The sequence below is a fragment of the Oncorhynchus masou genome, unplaced genomic scaffold, assembly GCF_036934945.1.
Source record: "Oncorhynchus masou masou isolate Uvic2021 unplaced genomic scaffold, UVic_Omas_1.1 unplaced_scaffold_1102, whole genome shotgun sequence".
NCBI classification, from domain to species: Eukaryota; Metazoa; Chordata; class Actinopteri; order Salmoniformes; family Salmonidae; genus Oncorhynchus; species Oncorhynchus masou.
Window position 1 is genome coordinate 124,560 of NW_027000741.1, and position 20,466 is coordinate 145,025.

A 20,466-nucleotide genomic window follows, 5' to 3' on the forward strand; every position below is an offset into this window, starting at 1 on the left:
CTCGGCCTCCGACCGCAAGGCACTAGAGAGGGTAGTGAGTACGGCCCAGTACATCACTGGGGCCAAGCTTCCAGCCATACAGGAACTCTATACCATGTGGTGTCAGAGGAACACTCTAAAAATTGTCAAAGAACCTAGTCATAGACTGTTCTCTCTGCTACCGCACGGCAAGCGGTACCGGAGCGCCAAGTCTAGGTCCAAAAGGCTCCTTAACAGCTTCCACCCCCAAGCCATAAGACTCCTGAACAGCTATTCAAATGGCTACCCGGACTATTTGCATTCCTGATTGTCCCTCCCTGCATTAGACCATCCATCCCCTTCCTCCTTCTCTGTCTGTCCTACCAGTTTCACTCCTCTTGACCATGAGCCACGTGATCCACCCTGGGAGGCCCCCCATCAGCTGTGCTTCTTTTGGAGACTGTTCCCCCCTTTTCTACCTGGTTGATCCTGCCATATTCTTGTCCCCCAAAGATTAAGCCATGCAAGTCTTAGTACACACGGAGGGTACAGTGAAACTGTGAATGGCTCATTTAATCTGTTGTGGTTCCATTGATCGCCCCAATGTTACTTGGATAGCTGTGGTAATCCTAGAGATAAGATATGCCAACAAGTGTTGACCTTCAGGGACACATGCATTTATCAGACCCAAAACCCATACAGGGTGCTCTCGGGTGCCCTGGCGCTTTTGGTGAAGCTTTGTGCCACTGGCGTCTCATTCTAATGTCTGCCCTATCAACTTTCGATGGTAGTTTCTGTGCCTACCATGGTAACCACGGGTAACGGGGTAATCAGGGTTTGATTCCGGAGAGGGAACCTGAGAAACGGCTACCACATCCGAGGAAGGCAGCAGGCATGCAAATTACCCCCTCCCGACTCGGGTAGGTAGTGACGAAAAATAACAAAACAGGACTCTTTCAAGGCCCTGTAATTGGAATGAATACGCTTTAAATCCTTTAACCATTACTGATGTTTTCAAGGATTTTTACAGTGGTCAGAAACCTCTGAAAGTTTCCTTAATTATGTTTTAACAGTACAATGACTGCCTGATGTGTATTGTTGTCACGTGTGCTCCTCTCCGGCCTCTAGGTCACCAGGCTCCTCGTTATGGAGCACACCTGTCACCATTGTTATGTGCATAATGACACTCACCTGGACTCCATCACCTCCTTGATTACCTGCCCTTTATATGTCACTCCCTTTGGTTTCTTCACCAGGCGTCATTGTTGTTTCATGTTGGTGCGCTGTTAATGTTTCTTGTTTTGTCCATTAAATGTATTCACTCCCTGAACTTGCTTCCCGACTCTCAGCGTACATCGTTACAATTGTCCATTGGTGTGTCATAGTTATGGCCAAAACACATGGCAGCGTTGATCACATTTATTTACCAGGACCTCAGAGTTGTTTTATCAAAGAGGACGGCACCATCAACAGGTGGACACCTGCTACTGCATTCTTCAGGTTGAAGGATCTGTGGAAGTAGAGGGTTTTACACACAGCTAAACTTTACACACGACAAACAGAAGATTTAATACAAATAAGAAAGTAATGTCCACTCACTCTCTGCTGCTTCCAAAATAGATGATATTTTAATGACGGTTTTCCCAGACATTGAGCTAGTGCGCACTGCATAATGTTACAATAACTGCAGAGAATCAGGAAATCTAAACATTTTGCACAGAAATCTATAGGCTGTACATTTACCAAATGCAACAGTCAGACAGGATCTACTACTAGTACACTGCTGAACATAATCAACCAGGCACAGACTATACAGTAGGCCAAAAAAACTTGGCAACAATTATCAACAATAAATTATCCTCCTCATTATGATATTTATACTGTTAGATTCTGAACAAACGGAGCAAAAACTCAAACGGACGACTACACAAAGCTCGAACCAAGTTTATTCACCCACTGGGTCAAACAGCTGCAAAGGCAAGACATGATTACACAAGCATTTATTTATTACCTTCTAATATGTGGGATCATGTCCTTACACATCTAGACAGCCAATACATCGCTGTTGTTAGGCAGAAACGTAATTGGTTCCTCTCACTGGTGTAGTTATAGCACTGCCTGATACTAAAACCTTCATGCATGGAAGTACATGTGTGAAATAGGACTGCAGTATGTTAGAGTTGCGTCAATTCGAATCTGGTATCAGGATAAATATGACAATGAGCGACCGATTGTATACTATGTATTTTTTATTAGCTAAGCAATAAATGGTAAATGCAATTTTCGTATATACGGGCTCTCTGTCCCACCTCGCAGGGCAAAACAGAGAACTGACTTGTTCCTGACAAAGATATTATAATATACCCTGATGACAGTAGTAGTTCCTGCTTCCGAGCCGGCCTGTCAGAGTAGAGACTGGGCGTGGTTTAAACTCACCCAGCCTATCGTTGATTGTTGTCGTACGAGCTGGTACCAGCCCCCGGGCGCTCCAGTTGATAGATGTAACTTGCTGTGTCGAGTATCTATGCGCTCATTCCCTAGATACCGTTATCACATATCTGGTTTCTGTTATTGTTAAGTTTGAGTTCTAACAAAAAACAGTCTGTGGTTTGCTACACTACGTTCTGTATGTGTCCGTTTTTATGTTATTCTGTATTCTTCCATCATGAGAAAGGCCCATGGCCCTGAAACTGTTAACAATGTTTCAAGTCAGCTATGTTGCATAACACCTACATACATCCACACAAGCCAACAGCAGATAGTATTCAAACACATATATGGTAACAGGCTATAGTGCATAACACAGAATTCTCATAAGTAGGAGAGTCGTTGTGGTGGGTCTCTCTTGCCTGCCTCCCAGAGGTTTCTTATCACTTCATTTGTTGACTTGACCTCGAGATACATTCCTCGCCCCTCCCTAGTTCCTCAGCTGGCCTGCCTTTTCAGAGACTAACTATTGCCCTTCGACTCCCTCCTTAGAAACATGGAGCAGAATATGAACTTTCTACACTGTAACTTTCCATAAGTCCCTATCTACCCTTCCTTGACCCCAGCATATGCATTCCTTATACGTGTAAATTAATCAAGTTAATCAAGATGGTGCATTAATCGAGTTCTAGAATGGCAACATGAATTAGTATATTTCAAACTATGATCCAACTATACTGAATTCCATAAATTGCATATCATAGAAAGGGTTTTAACTTGGGAACTCCCGTTACACGGAACCCAAACATTTATGCACGTGCGCTATCGTGCATAAATGTATTTCTAAATGTATTTTGGACGCTCGCGCGCGACGTGTCCAGTCTGGTCAGCATGTTAGATTACACAATCTGTATTTACTCTGTGTTGTCTGAGTTTGTTTGACATTTCTACCACCGGAAAACACGAACATGACGTTTAATGTAATCAAGGATCTCCTTATACTCTGGGGTATCCCGGTCCAGGTGCATCTCTCTTTCCACCCATGAAATGAGCTTTTTTGCTTGATTCTTGTTGATTATCCCCTTCCTGTGGTATGCTTCGACCAGCTCAATGTAGCCATTTCTGTAGTAGTGCCTTGTTCCTTCGTCAGACATGTCAATGTTACCATCAGTATATGGTGCGGCCAATCCTAGAATAAGTACATAGTTTCAAATAGGGAAAATTTGAACTTTAAAGTGGCATTTTACTCAAAAAGCAATTATGCATTTTTATTTTTATGTTTAAAAAATATGTTTTTCATTAGTCCATTTTTGATGAAATCCCAAATTGTCCCTCACATTCAAGGCATTTAGCTTCAAGTCGCCAGGAAAGCAAGAGCAAGTGTTGATAACAGTATTCTAGGAACTAAACAAGTTTTCTATTAGTCTGGCGCTGATGCTCCATTATTCAAAATGATGATATTCTGAGACCATATCAATGGTGGACTGGTGAGAAATAGACTGTATGCATATCTTAGTTTTTTTGTAAAATACTCCTATAACATACAGGCAAACTCAGCGACTAAGACAAACTTAGTGAAAATGTTACTTTTGTAAGCGACACTAAAGATCTACAGTGTCTACTGTAAGATGAGGGAACAGGGAAAGAATCCATGTCTTTACCTGCGTCTTCTCTGAGCTGCCAGGAAGATATAGGATGACCCATGATAAAAGCCTTCCTCAGCATAAGTGCAGCATCTCCGTCTACGATTGTCTCTGCCAGCAGACGACTAGAACACAGAAAACATGACAACGGAAAAGGTGATGACCACACCTATGTTTTGATGGCCGAGAATAACTACGGTGCCATGTACGACGTCACACATCATCATCATGGTGGCCATTTTGCTATTCTGCCTTAACTGGACAATGTATATTCCTTCATATCTGCTAAACCATACAGGATAACACAGAAAAGGTGTTGCCTACTCTAAAGCATTCACCTGGATACTTGAGATTCCCTGCTGTTTCCAGTAGTCAGAGCATCTCTGTGATCCTGGTAAAGAACCCTCATGGTTAACAGGTTCTGTCCAGTTGGGTCATAATCAAGGCTCATGATCATCTCATGGAGCCTTGGATTCACTTGTAGGAGACGATCCAGTCGTTCATGGTTTCGGGCTATCCTCAGAGAAGCCAATGGTGGAATATGGTCTGCCTCTGCCATGCGAAAGTTACCCGGACCAAACTGAGATGGTCTACCTTTTTTAACACTTATGAGGATAGAACAGGAAGTATCAGTGGGCTAACATCATTCTTGTGTCAATTCAAAAGGAATTATACAATGTCATAGGAATTATCTCATTAAAATAATGGCCTAGGGTAGGCCTATCCATGCTCTTATGAATAAAAAGGCACATTGTACTCAGTAAAGAAGACTTGATAGAAATATGTCAAAAATTATAGACCTACTTTTTATAAGTGTCAACCACTCCAAGGCCGTAAGCAATTATGATGGTAGTTTCATTGCTGCTTCCCTGTCCTTCTGTCTTCTTGCTGGCAGCATTTCCAGTGGGTTCATTTCCAGAAGCTTTATTTGACTTTACCTTCACGGAACGTGTTATTATGGGACTTCCTGGATGATATGAAGGTTTCTTATGAATCGCCTTAATCAATATAATCCCCCCTACTGCGACTGTTCCCAATGCTACTGGTAACGCAAGGGGCCCCAAAAACGGTATCAGACCCAAGGCTGGAAGACCCATTTCAACTCTTGGTAGCCTACAATGTCTTGTAGCCCAACTCTGGTTTCTCAGCAAATGTCCTCTCTGAGCTGAGCTCTTATACTCTTGACGCAGTTAGAAATGTTTGTCAGATGTCACAGAACAGTGGTGGTGCTGTAGAGCAGCAAATGACCAATGAGTCATGAAGTCTATAAATAGGCCTCTTTGTTTGTGTTGGAAAAGGCAGGCCATGGGGAGGAATGCTCAAACTTGGAATTGCTGGAGAAGAGCTCATATCCACATTCTGAACTTGTGTACTTTAAGGGAGAACTTGTAGGATAGTAAGGGTTTGAACAGGGGTTTATTAAGTGGGTGGGGCGATGTTCTGAGTGTTCCATATAGAAATGCAATGTATAGAGCAGCTCACATGATGCCCTACTGTTTATGACTGAGGACCATGCCTGTTCCACACTTTCTATCTAAATGTTCTAGAATGGCGCACCCTCCCAAACAGCCAAAGGTGTATAGTTATGAAGTGGTTCATTTATAAATGCTACAGTAGAATAAAGTGCTTCAAGCAAACACTGTTGGTGCAATTTTGAAATTTGGTTGTGCAACAGCAGTCACCTATAATTAGCCAATGTCAGCTACATGAGTCTAGGGCCAGCTGTCTAAACTTGTAGTCAGCATGGTAAAGGTTTGTAAGGTTTGAAATGTAAAGGTTTATTCCAACCTTTTTAAAAACACGTTCATAAAATATAAATTCCTACCTTTTTTAAAGGTATAGATTAGGGTCCTAATTTATTTATTTAAATTGGCTGATTTCCTTATATGAACGGTAAGTAAGTACAAACTTTGAAATTGTTGCAAGTTGAGTTTCTATTTCTTTTCAGTATACATAAAGAGACTATTGGGGGTCGGGGTAACAGAATGTTTATGAACGAGGCAAGGTCACAGGATTCAAAACCATTGGATGACTCCATGGAGAGGTTGTCGTGATTGGACCATGTCCTGGTGACCTAATGACTCCTCCAGTCCCCCAGCAGGACTGGTTGTAAAACAAAGAATCAGAAGGAGAAAAATCATCAGCAGCAGAAGAAGAGCCAGCCTCGAGCAGCTGGAATACAGCATGACCCATTAAAAGTACAGATATTCTGCTGCAGGAGGGTGGATGTTCACCTTATATGGAAGCAACCTGTTGAACTCAAGCCCTGGGTCAGAGCTGATAGAGCTGTAGAACAGCAGGTGGGAGGAGACATCACATTCTGTATCCTTGTTAAAAGGAGACACATAAAACATGTTAAATACCTTCTGTTGTAAAATGAGTTGGTGGAAAACTAAAACCTCCACTGACAACAATCACACGAAGTCACAAACAACCCCTACACACGTTAGGCCTCCTATAGGTCATAAGGGTGAATCAGTCCCTCTCTGACTGCACACACAACACACCTTCACTGGTCCCCAATTCTCAGGGGATTTGGACACACTGTCCTGGTGGATGGTCTGAGAGAAAGTGGGCCATGTTGAAGAATGCTCAATCTTGGACATGCTGGAGAAGAGCTCATATCCCCATTCTGAACATACAGTGAGCTCTACATGTATTGGGACAGTGACACGTGTTGTTGTTTTGGCTCTGTACTCCAGCACTTTGGACTTGAAGTGATTCAATGGCTTTGAGGGTATTTCAACCATATTCGGTGAACCGTTTAGAAATTATAGCAGTTTTTGTACATAGAGCCCCATTTTAGGAGACCAGAAGTATTGGGACAAATTCACTTATATGTGTATTAAAGTAGTCAGAAGTTTAGTAATTGGTCCCATATTCCTAGCACACAATTTATCATTTTATTTTACCTTTATTTAACCAGGTAGGCCAGTTAAGAACAAGTTCTCATTTACAACTGCGACCTCGCCAAGATAAAGCAAAGCAGCGAGACACAAACAACAACAGAGTTACACATGGAATAAACAAACATACAGTCAATAACACAATAGAAAAATCTATATAGAATGTGTGCAAATTAGGGCAAGATTAGGGAGGTAAGGCAATAAATAGGCCGTAGTGGTGAAGTAATTACAATTTAGCAAATAAACACTGGAGTGATAGATGTGCAGATGATGAATGTGCAAGTAGAGATACTGGGGTGCAAAGGAGCAAAAAAATCAATAACAACAATATGGGGATGAGGTAGTTGGATGGGGTATTTACAGGTGGGCTATGTGCAGGCGCAATGATCTGTAAGTTAATGAGGGAGATATGAGTCTCCCTCATTCAGGTTAGCAATGATTACATCAAGCTTGTGACTCTACTAACTTGTTGGATGCATTGTGTTTGTTTTGGTTGTGTTTCAGATTATTTTGTGCCCAATAGAAATTAATGGTAAATAATGTATTGTCATTTTTAAGTCACATTTATTGTAAATAAGAATATAATATATTTCTAAACAATTCTACATGAATGTGGATGCTACCATGATTACAGATAGTCCTTAATGAATCACAAATAATGATGAGTGATAAAGTTAGAGGCACAAATATCAGGTTAGCATTTTTGAAGGGTTTTGTGAGTCTAGCCCACATTCATTGCCAGACCAACTGACAAGCCCGTCATGATGGGTGGTCTCATGTCTGCCACAAGGTGGGAGTATAATGCATTAAAAATAAACTCACTGAAAGATGTGGAACAAGATTAGTTGTATAACCTGAGTAATGATTGAGTATATACACTAACAATTTAGTATTTTCAGGTCTGCTAAACTCTTGAGGTGAGTACAGAAAAATACTGGCATGATTGATGTGTTTGTCATAAAGATGGCTGAAAAACTATTTTCATATTTTAATTTCAAATTTAAACCAACAAATAATGTAATCTTCTATAAAAGTACATCTTTATTTCTCAGTTTAATTTCTCTTTTTGTTTGCATATTATACATTGTGACCGTTAAGACCATTGAGATTTTATTTACATCACTGTCTATCTTTAAGAGGCTCATAACATCATTGATAGAACTGATTAACATACATTGGTAGATTGAGACACTTTTTTTTGCTTTCACTACTATATATAAATTAGGACATCTTGAAGTGACATTCACCACTATGAAGGCTACATAGTGATCCCGCATTTGACTGACAATGTTAAGATAAAAAATAAAACAATGATTAAGTGACAGACTATCTTTGTGTAATGGTGTAACTCCTTGTACTTGTCTGTGTTATAATTGTGTATCATTGTTATATTACGATGGTTGATTATTGCATAATGTAGCTGACTATTTGGGAGGAGTTCCTCTGTCCTTGTCCAGCGAAGACATTGACCATCAGTGTCCTGGAGGTCCCAAAGTGGGCTTTATCCCAGGACTCTTCATCCACTGTCCTGCACACCTTCAGCAGCACAGAGACTCCAGACAATCCTACTGCTCTACCATCACTGTGACTCCATACTCCTGCTGCTCACCTTACTGTCCATCTACCTTATCTGTGGAGAGAGGAAGGACAACATTGTAATTCAGCAAAGTTTTTAAGTGTAACATTAACTATCCAGTGGTTAACGTGTGCTCAGTCAGATTGGTTAGGTATCAACCAGAGACATTGACATGTTTTGACTATAATCTAATCAAATTGGCTTGACATTCCATGACAACATAATTTAAGTGAACCCGTACCTTTAGGGACGAACTTCAGTGAGCTGCTGAATATTCAGAAACGTGAGAGTCCTTTCTTTGGCCCGTCTCCCACAAACTCATGACCCAGTCCGTTTCCACACTTCCCACATCGGACCTGAAACACACAATTATCAAATTCCATCTTTCCGTACAATAGTAAAGTCAATTCTATGTGTCACATTTTTATCAAGAAAAAGGTGTTTTCCTTCATAAAAACTCTGTTCACAACGTTGACATCGGCAAACCGCTCCCCCAAACAACACCATACATATGGTCTGCGGTTGTGAGGCCGTTTGGACGTACAACATATTCTAAAATTATGTTGAGGTGGCTTATGGTAGAGAAATGAACACTTTGGTGAACAGTTTTGCAGTCAGCATGCCAATTGCAAAAATAAGCTTTTTGTGCCTATGGAAAATGTCGGGGATATTTTATTTCAGCTCATGAAACATGGGACCAACACTTTACAAAGTTGCGTTTCAATTTTTGTTCAATGCACAATCAACATATCAAACATGATTATTAGGACCCTCCCAAGTTCAAAATGAAACACTGCTTACAAATGCAGAAATTGAATGCAATACCCTACACACATCCTGTTAAAATGAACATGGGCTCATCAGTGTATTGACCACAAGCAGACAACTACTTAGCAATGAACAGTCAACAGAGGGACACCCCTATGGAGAAGGGATAAGTTGTCACCCATATTTTCTGTCACGATCACTTTCGCAGTCAAAAAGCAAGCCGAAATTTACCGCTCAGATTAAAAAATGTGATTAAAAAAATATGACTTAACTTTATACGTTTCTGTGCAGTAAACCTAATACATTATCACAGCATATTTGGCTATATGCATGGCCTGCCAATATTGTTCTTCTCAGACCATATTATATTTCAAAACTCAAGCTTTGATAACAAAATAGATGAGTTGCGAGGCATCGTTGAGCATTAATTGAAATAATCAGATGTTTTATTTTACTGGACTAATTAATGGTACCTGCATCTGATGGTCAGTCTCAGCGGAGGAAAGGAGAGAGCAGCAGAGCATCCGTCTGTCACGGTCCCTGCTGTCTACCTTCCTCCAGTGACACTGACCAGAGGGTACACATTATTTCTGCCTCATGCACAAACTCATGCTGTTCTTATGACCAGAGAAAGTGAAATATTCATCGATATTAAAATAGACATGAGCTGCTGATAATGAAGACGCAGGCCTAGTGACACACTTGGCTACTAACTCGTTGCAGCTGCAGGTGATCGACTACGAATGCCTAGAAGATCGACCAGTCAATCGGTTGGTGACCACTGCCATAGACAATGATCTTGGATTAGTTTTGAATTTCCCCCACTAATGGATAAGATTGGGGAAGGGGAAGCTTAGCTGACCTTAGATCTGTACCTAAGGTAAACTTCACAACTCTGGTCCAATGCAACTCCACGGCCAAACTGAGAGGATCTCACCTTGAATGCCCCAGGTCTCTCCTCGTGCTTGGACACACTGTCCTGGAGGATGGTCTCAGTGAAGGCAGGCCAGGGGAGGAATGCTCGTACTTAGATCTGCTGGAGAACAGCTGGTGTCCACACTGGGCACACACATACAACCCTGGGGAGATAGAAGATTACAGTGAGATTAGCCAAAAGTAGATCTAGGATGTATGTTCAACACATTCTCTTTGAGTGAAGTTACAGGATGATTTGACCAGTGAAAACGTCATTAATCCACCAGGAACAATCCTCAATGAGAGGATAAAAGTGCAGTTGACTCACATTATTTCCTTAACCAAACCCTTGGTTTGTCATCTATTAACCCTCCTCAATGGGGAGGGACCCATGTTCAACACATTCTCTTTGAGTGAAGTTACAGGAGGACATGTCAAAACCTACATTTAGGAGAAATGATGACATAAGTGGCCACATTAAGATCTAAATATACTTGTATTGGCGCTACATTGTATACATATAATTTGTATACATACAATTTGTATTTTGAATTATACTTTACAGTTACTGCAACTACTAATGTTTGGTTTACATTTGTTTTCTTGGCCCAGTGGAGTAAGTTGCTACAGTTTAACTGGCTGGTGGTTCAATCTTCCATCACGGTTTGGTAAGAGCCAGAGGGCGATCAGAAGTAATGCAACGTTTTGGAACGTTCAGACAGAAACATGTTAGCCATGCAGAGCAAACATGGCTCTCTGACATGTAGAATAAGGACTCACGACGGCTCTATTCATGGTATTTCTATCTGCAACGTTCGAAAACGTTTGGCACTTTAACGTGGCCCTTGTGTAATCAGTGATTACAAGAGCATGCTACTTTTAGTTAGTTACTGATTGAGCATAAGTTAGGTCATAGCATAAGTTAGGTCATAGTCCAACACAGTTGGGCTAACGTTACTGTAAAAGATACCAGACGTTATAGTTATGTGCCACAACGTCCCAAATCAAATGTATTTATAAAACCCTTTTTACATCAATGTCAAAGTTCTTATACAGAAACCCAGCCTAAAACCCCAAACAGCAAGCAAAGCAAATGTAGAAGTTATTTTTACTGACTAATCTCATGTTTACAAGTTAGCTTAGCTTAGCTACTGTAACTGCCTAACTTCAATGCTATCTTAGCTAGCTGAGGAGCCTCTTACCAGTTTTAAAGTGGTCTTTAAAGACCTCACCACCGAAGAAGGAACAAAATGACATTACTCCACCTGCAATTAACCTTAATGAGAGTATAAAAGTGCAGTTGACTCGCACTCTTTCCTTCCGGTTTGTTATCTATCGGCTTTGAGAAAAGTTCAGACTTGTGCTTGCTTTGGGACAGCAGCAGTGGGCTGGTACTGCTGAATGACGTCGATTGTTCAAAGCTCCAATTAAAGTGTACTTCCGGTTGCTTTACAGTGAGGTTTCAAAATAAAAGCCTCAACTCCAACGGTTAGTGCTTTCAGGGATCCTTGGGACGTCCCTACTGTAAACCCTAACCTTGGGAGCAGTCAGGCTTTTTTTTTTACAACCAAATCTCTAATTTTGATGTAAATTGAATGTTCCTGAGAAACCTAACGCAACCAGTGATTCATTCATTTGATATTTTTGCACTGTCTCTATGCACACTTACAGGGCCCTACACACACCCACTCACATAGGCCTACAATCATCATATACGCTGCTGCTGCTGATCTGTTTACCATAAATCCTGATGCCTAGTCGTGTTATCCCTATACGTGGGCTCCTGAGTGGCCCAGCAGTCTTATGCACTGCTCTTTGCTCTTAATTGACTTGCCTAGTTCAATAAAGAATAAATACATACTATAACGACCCTGGCTTTATAAGCGCGGATAAGTCTTTATAAGAGCTGGACTTCGGGCTAGAAGGTTGAGGGTTCGAGACCTGCTCCCTGCCTGTTTCATTACATTGGTGTCAGAAGTGAGATCGGTCCTTGCATCCACGAACTTGCGTGTGCTTGCCCAGTGAGCGCGTTCCTATAAGACGTTGAGTCACAAGCTAAAACGAGGACGCGCTCTTTAAATGGAGGGAGTTGTGTAACAACCCTGGGTTTATATGCGTGGATATCCACGCTCCCACTTGAGCATGCTGCTCAGTCAATAGCACGCTGGACTTCGGGCTACAAGGTTGAGGGTTTGAGACCTGCTTCCTGCCTGTTTCAAAACAATACTTTATCTACCTCTGTCACTCCAGTATCCCTGCACATTGACCCTGTATATAGTATTCTTACTTACTTTCTCGTTTTTTTATTTCTTGTGTTTTTGTTCTACATTGTTATTTGTGTATTATCCTTATTGATTACTGCATTACTGGGATTAGACCTGGCAAAAAAAGGCATTTCACTGAACTTGTGCATTTGACATTAACACTTCATCAAATCAAATCAAATGGTATTAGTCACATGCGCCAAATACAACAGGTGTAGACCTTACAGTGAAAAGTTTACTTACGAGCCTCTAACCAACAATGCAGTTAAAAGAATATATGGATAAGAATAATAAATATAAGTAACAAATAATTAAAGAGCAGCAGTAAAATAACAATAACAAGACTATATACAGGGGGGAACCGGTACAGAGTCAATTTGAAGGGGCACTGGTTAGTTGAGGTAGTATGTACATAGGTACGTACGTAGGTAGAGTTAGTAAAGTGACTATTCATAGATGATAACAACAGAGAGTAGCAGCGGTGTAAAAAGGGGGAGGGACAATGCAAATAGTCTGTGTAGCCATTTGATTAGATGTTCAGGAGTCTTATGGCTTGGGGGTAGATGTTGCTAAGAAGCCTCTTGGACCTAGACTTGGCGCTCCAGTACCGCTTGCCGTGCGGTAGCAGAGAGAACAGTCTATGACTAGCCTAGCTGGAGTCTTTGACAATTTTTAGGGCCTTCCTCTGACACCGCCTGGTATAGAGGTCCTGGATGGCAGAAAGCTTGGCCCCGGTGATGTACTGGGCCGTTCGCAGTACCCTCTGTAGTGCCTTGCGGTCGGAGGCTGAGCAGTTGCCATACAAGGCAGTGATGCAACCAGTCAGGATGCTCTCGATGGTGCAGCTGTAGAGCCTTTTGAGGATCTGAAGACCCATGGCAAATCTTTTCAGTCTCCTGAGGGGGAATAGGTTTTGTCGTGCCCTCTTCACGACTGTCTTGGTGTGCTTGGACCATGTTAGTTTGTTGGTGATGTGGACGCCAAGGAACTTGACGCTCTCATACCTCCTCATCCTTGTTTTGCAGCACGGTGGCACTGAAAAAACACGAACAAATACTCCAAAAACACCCAAATACATCCTTTTAGAAACAAAAGCGCTGTTAGTATAGCATGAAATTGTGTCATTCCTGACTTAATATTCCATTTATTGTGACTCGAGCTGCTTCCCCAATCCAGCTGTTCCATTCTCTGTGTCGCCTGCTGCTACAGGTAACTGACGAAATAAAAGAAACATCAACATAAAGTGTCTTAATAGGGTGTTGGGCCACCATGAGCCAGAACAGCTTAACTGTGCCTTGGCATAGATTCTACAAGTGTCTGGAACTTCCTGTGTGATAGCACCTGCTTTCAATATACTTTGTATTCCTCATTTACTCGTGTTTCCTTTGTTTTGGCAGTTACATGTAGAATGGACGGAGAGGCATCACTCGAGTCTCAGCAAACAAACTGCGGAACTTAGAAATAACACAATTTAATGTGTACAACACGTGAAGACTTGCATTACTATACTTAAAGCTTTTCTGTTTCTAAAAGTGTTTTCCCCGCCTTTGTTCATGTTGTTTCAGAGCCCCATAGTGCACAACTAGGATGAGGAAAATAATCACTGGTTGGGGGTAAGTTTCTCAAAAACAAGTGAAATCACATAAAAAGTGTCTGGACCCTTCCACAACATGCTATTTACATAAACAATGTAGGTTGGTTGTAAAAAAGCTATAGCAAGGACCCCAATGTACAATAAGCATCCAGTGACTGTAAGTGACAAGTTGCAGACTAATGGGCCTGACCCTTCTAACCCATTTGTCACTTCAGTTTAATAAACTAAACAAGAAACTGATGAACTACAGATATCACAATTCCCCCACGTATTGTCATTTCGTTTATATGAATGACACCAGATATTTGAGCAATATTTAATTTATTGATTTGATATAAAACACAACAACAACATGATTGCAAATTCATGACTTAAATCATCCCTAAAAGCCAAATCACAACATTGATCAGATGTTTTGTCCTGTCGTAGTCTGTAACAAGCAAAGGAAATGCCCCATACCGTATAGAAGACAGACATTTCAAAGGTACATTTTCTCCCCAGTTTAAAAGAAAAGCAGAGGCTGGATATTCAGGCCATGCATTTTTCTATATGTCTTTTAAAGGGCACCATGGCCAACAAAACTATACCAACACAATTCAGATTCAGAAAGAGAACGCCTCCACTTTAGAGGTCTACACAGACCTCTTTCTCTCTCCAATGCAGAGATTACAGCAATTCCATAGCATTGAAAGACATCAATGAATTCAGCATTTTTACAATAGATAACTCTTAAATATACATATTTACAAAACAAAACCCAGGATAAAATAACACTCTCCTGAAATCCACCGTTTTACTCTGTTCACAGCGACGACCTACAACAAACCATGAATAACAACCAACACACAATTACATTTGAAATTACATGGCGTCAATTTCCAACCAATAAGAGGGCTTGACTGCAAGGAGAGAGGAGGAAATGAGTTTGATCATCCCACACATTTATATCCATATGAAGAAAGATTGAGTGTGCTGATTGAAGAGTCTATTTATCAGATCTCTGTGTATCTAGGTAACAAACCCTGAGATACAGTATCAACTGAGATGAAAGAGGACTGAGACACTGAAGAGAAGCAAAGTATTCAGAGGAATGTGAACTAAATTAAATCAGACTATAATTGACCTTCACATGAGCTTTCTGGCTGGTAGATGGTGCTGGTTGCTGTGTTTTGATGGGACCAATGGAGAGGTTCAAGAGGTTTTTAAAAGACACTCAGTGTGTGTGAGAGTGCGTGAGTGTGTGTGTGTATGTCTGTGAGTGTGTGTGTGTATGTGCGTGAGTGTGTGTTTGCACGTACATGTATTTGGTGTGTGCCTTGAGACTCCTCTCCAAGTGTTGCGTGGTGATCAGACTGACTCTCTCTCTGCAAAAGCAGACCAAGACACAGTTAGTTGGTGACAGTGGCTGGCTTCAGGGTGATACCAGCAACTGTCTGTGGAGAGGCATTTACCACACCACCAAGTTACAGGAGGTCTGTGAACAACACTCCCTTTTACATAAGTTGTCTAGGGGACAAAATGGCCACTCCCTGAATGTAGATAGGTGTATACCACACCTATGGGTCCCCCTCTCATTCAGGCTGGGGGCTAGGGGTTGAGCCCCAGGAGAAGATGCTAGCCAGCCTGAAGCCTGAGTCCCTGCGATTGGGGTCGGGGAGGGTCAAGGTCTCTGGGGCTGACTTCTTCCTGGGTCGGTCCTTGGGCACGGAGAGGTACTCTGGAGGCTCCGTGGAGAGGGGGGTGGAGGGGGCGCTGGAGGGCCCGTTGCGGGCCACTGAGGCCAAGGGGGTCTCGGTGATGGAGATGGATGGGGGGAAGGGGCCGATCTTACGGTTGGTGGCCTCCTGGGTGGCCCGCTCGTACTCTCTCACCTCGTCCATGGTCATTTCTTCAGGGGGGGAGAGAAAGGGATATATTTCAACCCCATGACATCTACTGTATGTCTTAGCATTGTAGTGTAATAACACAATTACATTATACAGTAAATACGTATCTGACTTCACCTGTTGCATTTAAAAGAGCTTCCATTTCAAAGGCTCTTGGAGATGAATACAAGCAATACATGAAAAGATGTTCCCTGCTCTGAACACAAATCTGAATTCATCATCAGTTGTGTGTGTTCCAAAGGAGACACAGTAACAAAGTCATCATCCTCGTTCACAAGTGTGTGTGTGTGTGTGTGTGTGTGTGTGTGTGTGTGCTTTGGTGTGTGTGTGTTTGGGTCCGTACACGTGTTCTGTGCTGTTCCGGTAGGACAAACAAAGCATGAAGTTTGATGCAGTCAATGACAATCCATGAACGTTTGAGTGTGTTTGAATGGATGACATGAAATGAGTCAGAGAGGAAGAGAGAGATGAGTCACCAGCAGACAGAGAAACAGTGAAGGAAGAGTGAAGACATACGGCTGGCTGTCACAAGGCTCTCTACCATGTCCAGTGATGGCGGTGGGTGGCAGGTGAGTTTATGCTGTGCTATGCTGTGGTTGTTGGACATGGCCAACTCTAATGCATGTGTTTCTCGTACTCCTGCACATCATCCCAAGTTATATCTGTGGAGATGTTCCAGACCACCACCACGCCGCCTGTTAGCTAGCTAGGGCACTTGGTGCAGGAGGAGCAAGGTCTTGTGGGAAGGGTCGGCAAGAGGTCAGGTGGTCACAGCCATAAAGAGCTGAGGAAGTTGACATAGTCTGCAGGTAGTTAACCATTAGTGACAAACACTTGTACTTTCAATTGAGATTCTCATTTGAGAAGTATTTAAATCAAAGACTTTACCTGGCTCTGGGAAACCAGTCCCTTGGTGAGATAGAGTACGTACTGGGCAGGTAAGGATATAGGTTAAAGGCCCAATGCAGCCATTTTTTTTTATCTTAATACCAATTCATTTTGGGGTAACAATTAAGTACCTTACTGTGATTGATTTAAATTAAAATGGTAAAATAGAAACAAAAATTGGATCTTAGCAAAGAACAATTTCTCAAGCAATAATTTTTCTAGGACTGTCTGGGAGTGGTCTGAGATGGGAGAACTGAAAACCAGCTGTTATTGGCAGAGAGGTTTGGAACTCTTTCTTATCAGTCTATGAACTAATTTACCACCTGGTGATGTCACCAGGCAGGCCAAAACTCCATCCCATCAAAACAGGCTGACATTTTAGATAGCTCTTACAAAAGGGAATCATTTTTGATAGCTCCAACACTAAAAGGGAATTATCATAATGTTCAGAATTGAACAGTATTATTCCAACCTCATACACTTTAGAAAAAAAGATGCTATATAAAACCATACAGGGTTCTTCGGCTGTCCGCATAGGAGAACCCTTTGAAGAACACTTTTGGTTGCAGGTAAAACTGTTTTGGTTCCAGGTAGAAGCCTTTCTACAGAGGGTTCTACATGTAACAAAAATGGCTCTATCTAGGCCCAAAACAGGTTGTACCTGGAACCAAAAAGGTTTCTCATATGGGGACAACTGAAGAACCCTTTTGGAACCATTTTTTGTAAGAGTGTAGTGTGGAAATAAATATAAAACACAGAAAATCACATTTTTGACTGCACTGGACCTTTAATGTGAAGTGGAGCAGCGCATTAGTGGGTGGACACAGGGTGGTTTGATATAGTGGTGGTTTATGGTATAAGATACACACTCTCAGGAATATTATTTGACAAGCCTTAGTAATGTCGGCTGTGGAAAACCACAATGCAAGGATGGAGGGAAGGACCACTGCTGGACAGCAGGGACGTGTTCGTTTAGGGCACACAACGTTTGAAAATGTTTTGCAACAGAAAATCTAAACTTGTTTTTCTTATTGGACAGGTAGTCCCTCTGATTCAGTTGATTTACTTCTGTTTGGTGCTAAATTAATATGACCCAGATGATATACAGCCCACAGGAGGTTGGTGACACCTTAATTGGGGAGGACAGGCTCGTGGTAATGACTGGAGTAGAATTGGTGGTATTGTATCAAATGTGTTTGATGCATTCCATTCACTCCGTTCCAGCCACTATTATGAGCCGTCCTCCCCTCAGGGGCAAGCCAGTTAAGAACAAATTCTTATTTACATTGACGGGGCCTGGGATAAAAATAACATTTATAAATACTGAATCAATCAATAATGAATCATTATTGTTATTTTTATTAAGAATGTTTATGTTCCTTCTCCATGACAATCGTGATGCGTCAGCTTTTCAAAAACACAAAGTTAAGTACATAATTCAAAATGTACAAAAGAGTGGTCTGGCCTATCAATTGTCTTTTTCCTAAAATAAAAAGGCTGCTAACAAATGTAACAACAGGATGAGAAGTGTAGTTTCAGTCAAATCTGCATTCAAATACTGTTAGAAATGATTTGAAATAGTGAAGCTGTGGTTGATTGAGCTGGCCTGTTGCATTGGAACTAATAAAAAAGTATTGGAAATACAACCCCCGCCCACCTGGCCCTCCAGGCAGGTTAAAGCAACCGCTTAAGCTATTTGAAATACTGTAGTGTTGAACTCAGGTCTTATTGCAGTGTACCTTGTGTTTGACCATCCTGGCCACACAGATCCATTTTATAAGCCGTTTGCTCATGTTAACACAAATCAATGCTTGTATAGATGAGTTACTGACATTTTGAGATAGCTTTCAGGAAACAGACAAATGAACACAAACTGAAATATACAGATAATAGATAGTGGCAGTGCTTGTTGCCTTGGCCCAGGTCCTACATTAGGCAGAGCGAAGATCATGGTCACATAGAAGTAGATAGTAGTTATGCGCCAGAGGCTGGTCTAGCAGGTAACTGGGCCACTGCAGCACATACACGTCACCCCTCAGTGTGGGTAAGAATCCTGGCCCCAGCACTAGTCTGCATCTCCCTCCCGCTCCATCTCCTTACTCACTAAAATACAAATACTATGAAATATACAGTGCCTTGCGAAAGTATTCGGCCCCCTTGAACTTTGCAACCTTTTGCCACATTTCAGGCTTCAAACATAAAGATATAAAACTGTATTTTTTTGTGAAGATTCAACAACAAGTGGGACACAATCATGAAGTGGAACGACATTTATTGGATATTTCAAACTTTTTTAACAAATCAAAAACTGAAAAATTGGGCGTGCAAAATTATTCAGCCCCTTTACTTTCAGTGCAGCAAACTCTCTCCAGGAGTTCAGTGAGGATCTCTGAATGATCCAATGTTGACCTAAATGACTAATGATGATAAATACAATCCACCTGTGTGTAATCAAGTCTCCGTATAAATGCACCTGCACTGTGATAGTCTCAGAGGTCTGTTAAAAGCGCAGAGAGCATCATGAAGAACAAGGAACACACCAGGCAGGTCCGAGATACTGTTGTGAAGAAGTTTAAAGCCGGATTTGGATACAAAAAGATTTCCCAGGCTTTAAACATCCCAAGGAGCACTGTGCAAGCGATAATATTGAAATGGAAGGAGTATCAGACCACTGCAAATCTACCAAGACCTGGCCGTCCCTCTAAACTTTCAGCTCATACAAGGAGAAGACTGACCAGAGATGCAGCCAAGAGGCCCATGATCACTCTGGATGAACTGCAGAGATCTACAGCTGAGGTGGGAGACTCTGTCCATAGGACAACAATCAGTCGTATATTGCACAAATCTGGCCTTTATGGAAGTGGCAAGAAGAAAGCCATTTCTTAAAGATATCCATAAAAAGTGTCGTTTAAAGTTTGCCACAAGCCACACCAAACATGTGGAAGAAGGTGCTCTGGTCAGATGAAACCAAAATTGAACTTTTATGGCAACAATGCAAAACGTTGTTTTATGTTTGTTTGGCGTAAAAGCAACACAGCTCATCACAATGAACACACCATCCCCACTGTCAAACATGGTGGTGGCAGCATCATGGTTTGGGCCTGCTTTTCTTCAGCATGGACAGGGAAGATGGTAAGAATTGATGGGAAGATGGATGGAGCCAAATACAGGACCATTCTGGAAGAAAACCTGATGGAGTCTGCAAAAGACCTGAGACTGGGACGGAGATTTGTCTTCCAACAAGACAATGATCCAAAACATAAAGCAAAATCTACAATGGAATGGTTCAAAAATAAACATATCCAGGTGTTAGAATGGCCAAGTCAAAGTCCAGACCTGAATCCAATCGAGAATCTGTGGAAAGAACTGAAAACTGCTGTTCACAAATGCTCTCCATCCAACCTCACTGAGCTCGAGCTGTTTTGCAAGGAGGAATGGGAAAAAATTTCAGTCTCTCGATGTGCAAAACTGATAGAGACATACCCCAAGCGACTTACAGCTGTAATCGCAGCAAAAGGTGACGCTACAAAGTATTAACTTAAGGGGGCTGAATAATTGTGCACGCCCAATTTTTCAGTTTTTGATTTGTTAAAAAAGTTTGAAATGTCCAATAAATGTCGTTCCACTTCATGATTGTGTCC

General features: G+C 41.7%; 2 protein-coding genes and 1 pseudogene across 4 annotated transcripts in view; all 3 read right to left on the reverse strand.

Moving 5' to 3' along the window:
* Positions 1-1,886: 1,886 nt before the first annotated feature.
* Positions 1,887-5,252, reverse strand: LOC135529128 (uncharacterized). Of its 3 annotated transcripts, XM_064958011.1 has the most exons (4): positions 4,833-5,252; positions 4,367-4,633; positions 4,047-4,153; positions 1,887-3,574 (listed from the first exon to the last, which is right to left on the reverse strand). In XM_064958011.1, the coding sequence occupies exons 1-4, from the start codon at positions 5,123-5,125 to the stop codon at positions 3,333-3,335; spliced, it is 909 nt and encodes a 302-aa protein (XP_064814083.1). In that variant the 5' UTR covers positions 5,126-5,252; the 3' UTR covers positions 1,887-3,332. The 3 variants fall into 3 exon arrangements, 2 of the variants coding, with proteins under 2 accessions (XP_064814083.1, XP_064814084.1); XM_064958012.1 differs by lacking the exon at positions 4,833-5,252 and having other exon boundaries at positions 4,367-4,820; XR_010453658.1 differs by lacking the exon at positions 1,887-3,574 and having other exon boundaries at positions 3,928-4,153; positions 4,833-5,251.
* Positions 5,253-7,952: 2,700 nt separating this feature from the next.
* Positions 7,953-11,600, reverse strand: LOC135529129 (methionine-R-sulfoxide reductase B1-A-like; annotated as a pseudogene).
* Positions 11,601-14,355: 2,755 nt separating this feature from the next.
* LOC135529122 (cytoplasmic phosphatidylinositol transfer protein 1-like) overlaps positions 14,356-20,466 on the reverse strand; it is a 43,523-nt gene continuing 37,412 nt past the window's right edge. The window contains exon 9 of the mRNA XM_064958009.1: positions 14,356-15,939. Coding sequence (XP_064814081.1) covers positions 15,623-15,939 — 317 coding nt within the window. The 3' untranslated portion in view covers positions 14,356-15,622. The remainder of the gene's footprint in view (positions 15,940-20,466) is intronic.

Excerpts from the sequence above, each read along its gene's own strand:
- LOC135529128 (XM_064958011.1), bottom strand. The coding sequence starts at position 5,125 with ATGGGTCTTCCAGCCTTGGGTCTGATACCGTTTTTGGGGCCCCTTGCG. Across the intron at positions 4,634-4,832 it reads GTGGTTGACACTTATAAAAA|TGTTAAAAAAGGTAGACCAT; the intron begins GTAGGTCTATAA and ends TATCCTCATAAG. Across the intron at positions 4,154-4,366 it reads AGGGAATCTCAAGTATCCAG|TCGTCTGCTGGCAGAGACAA; the intron begins GTGAATGCTTTA and ends TCTGTGTTCTAG.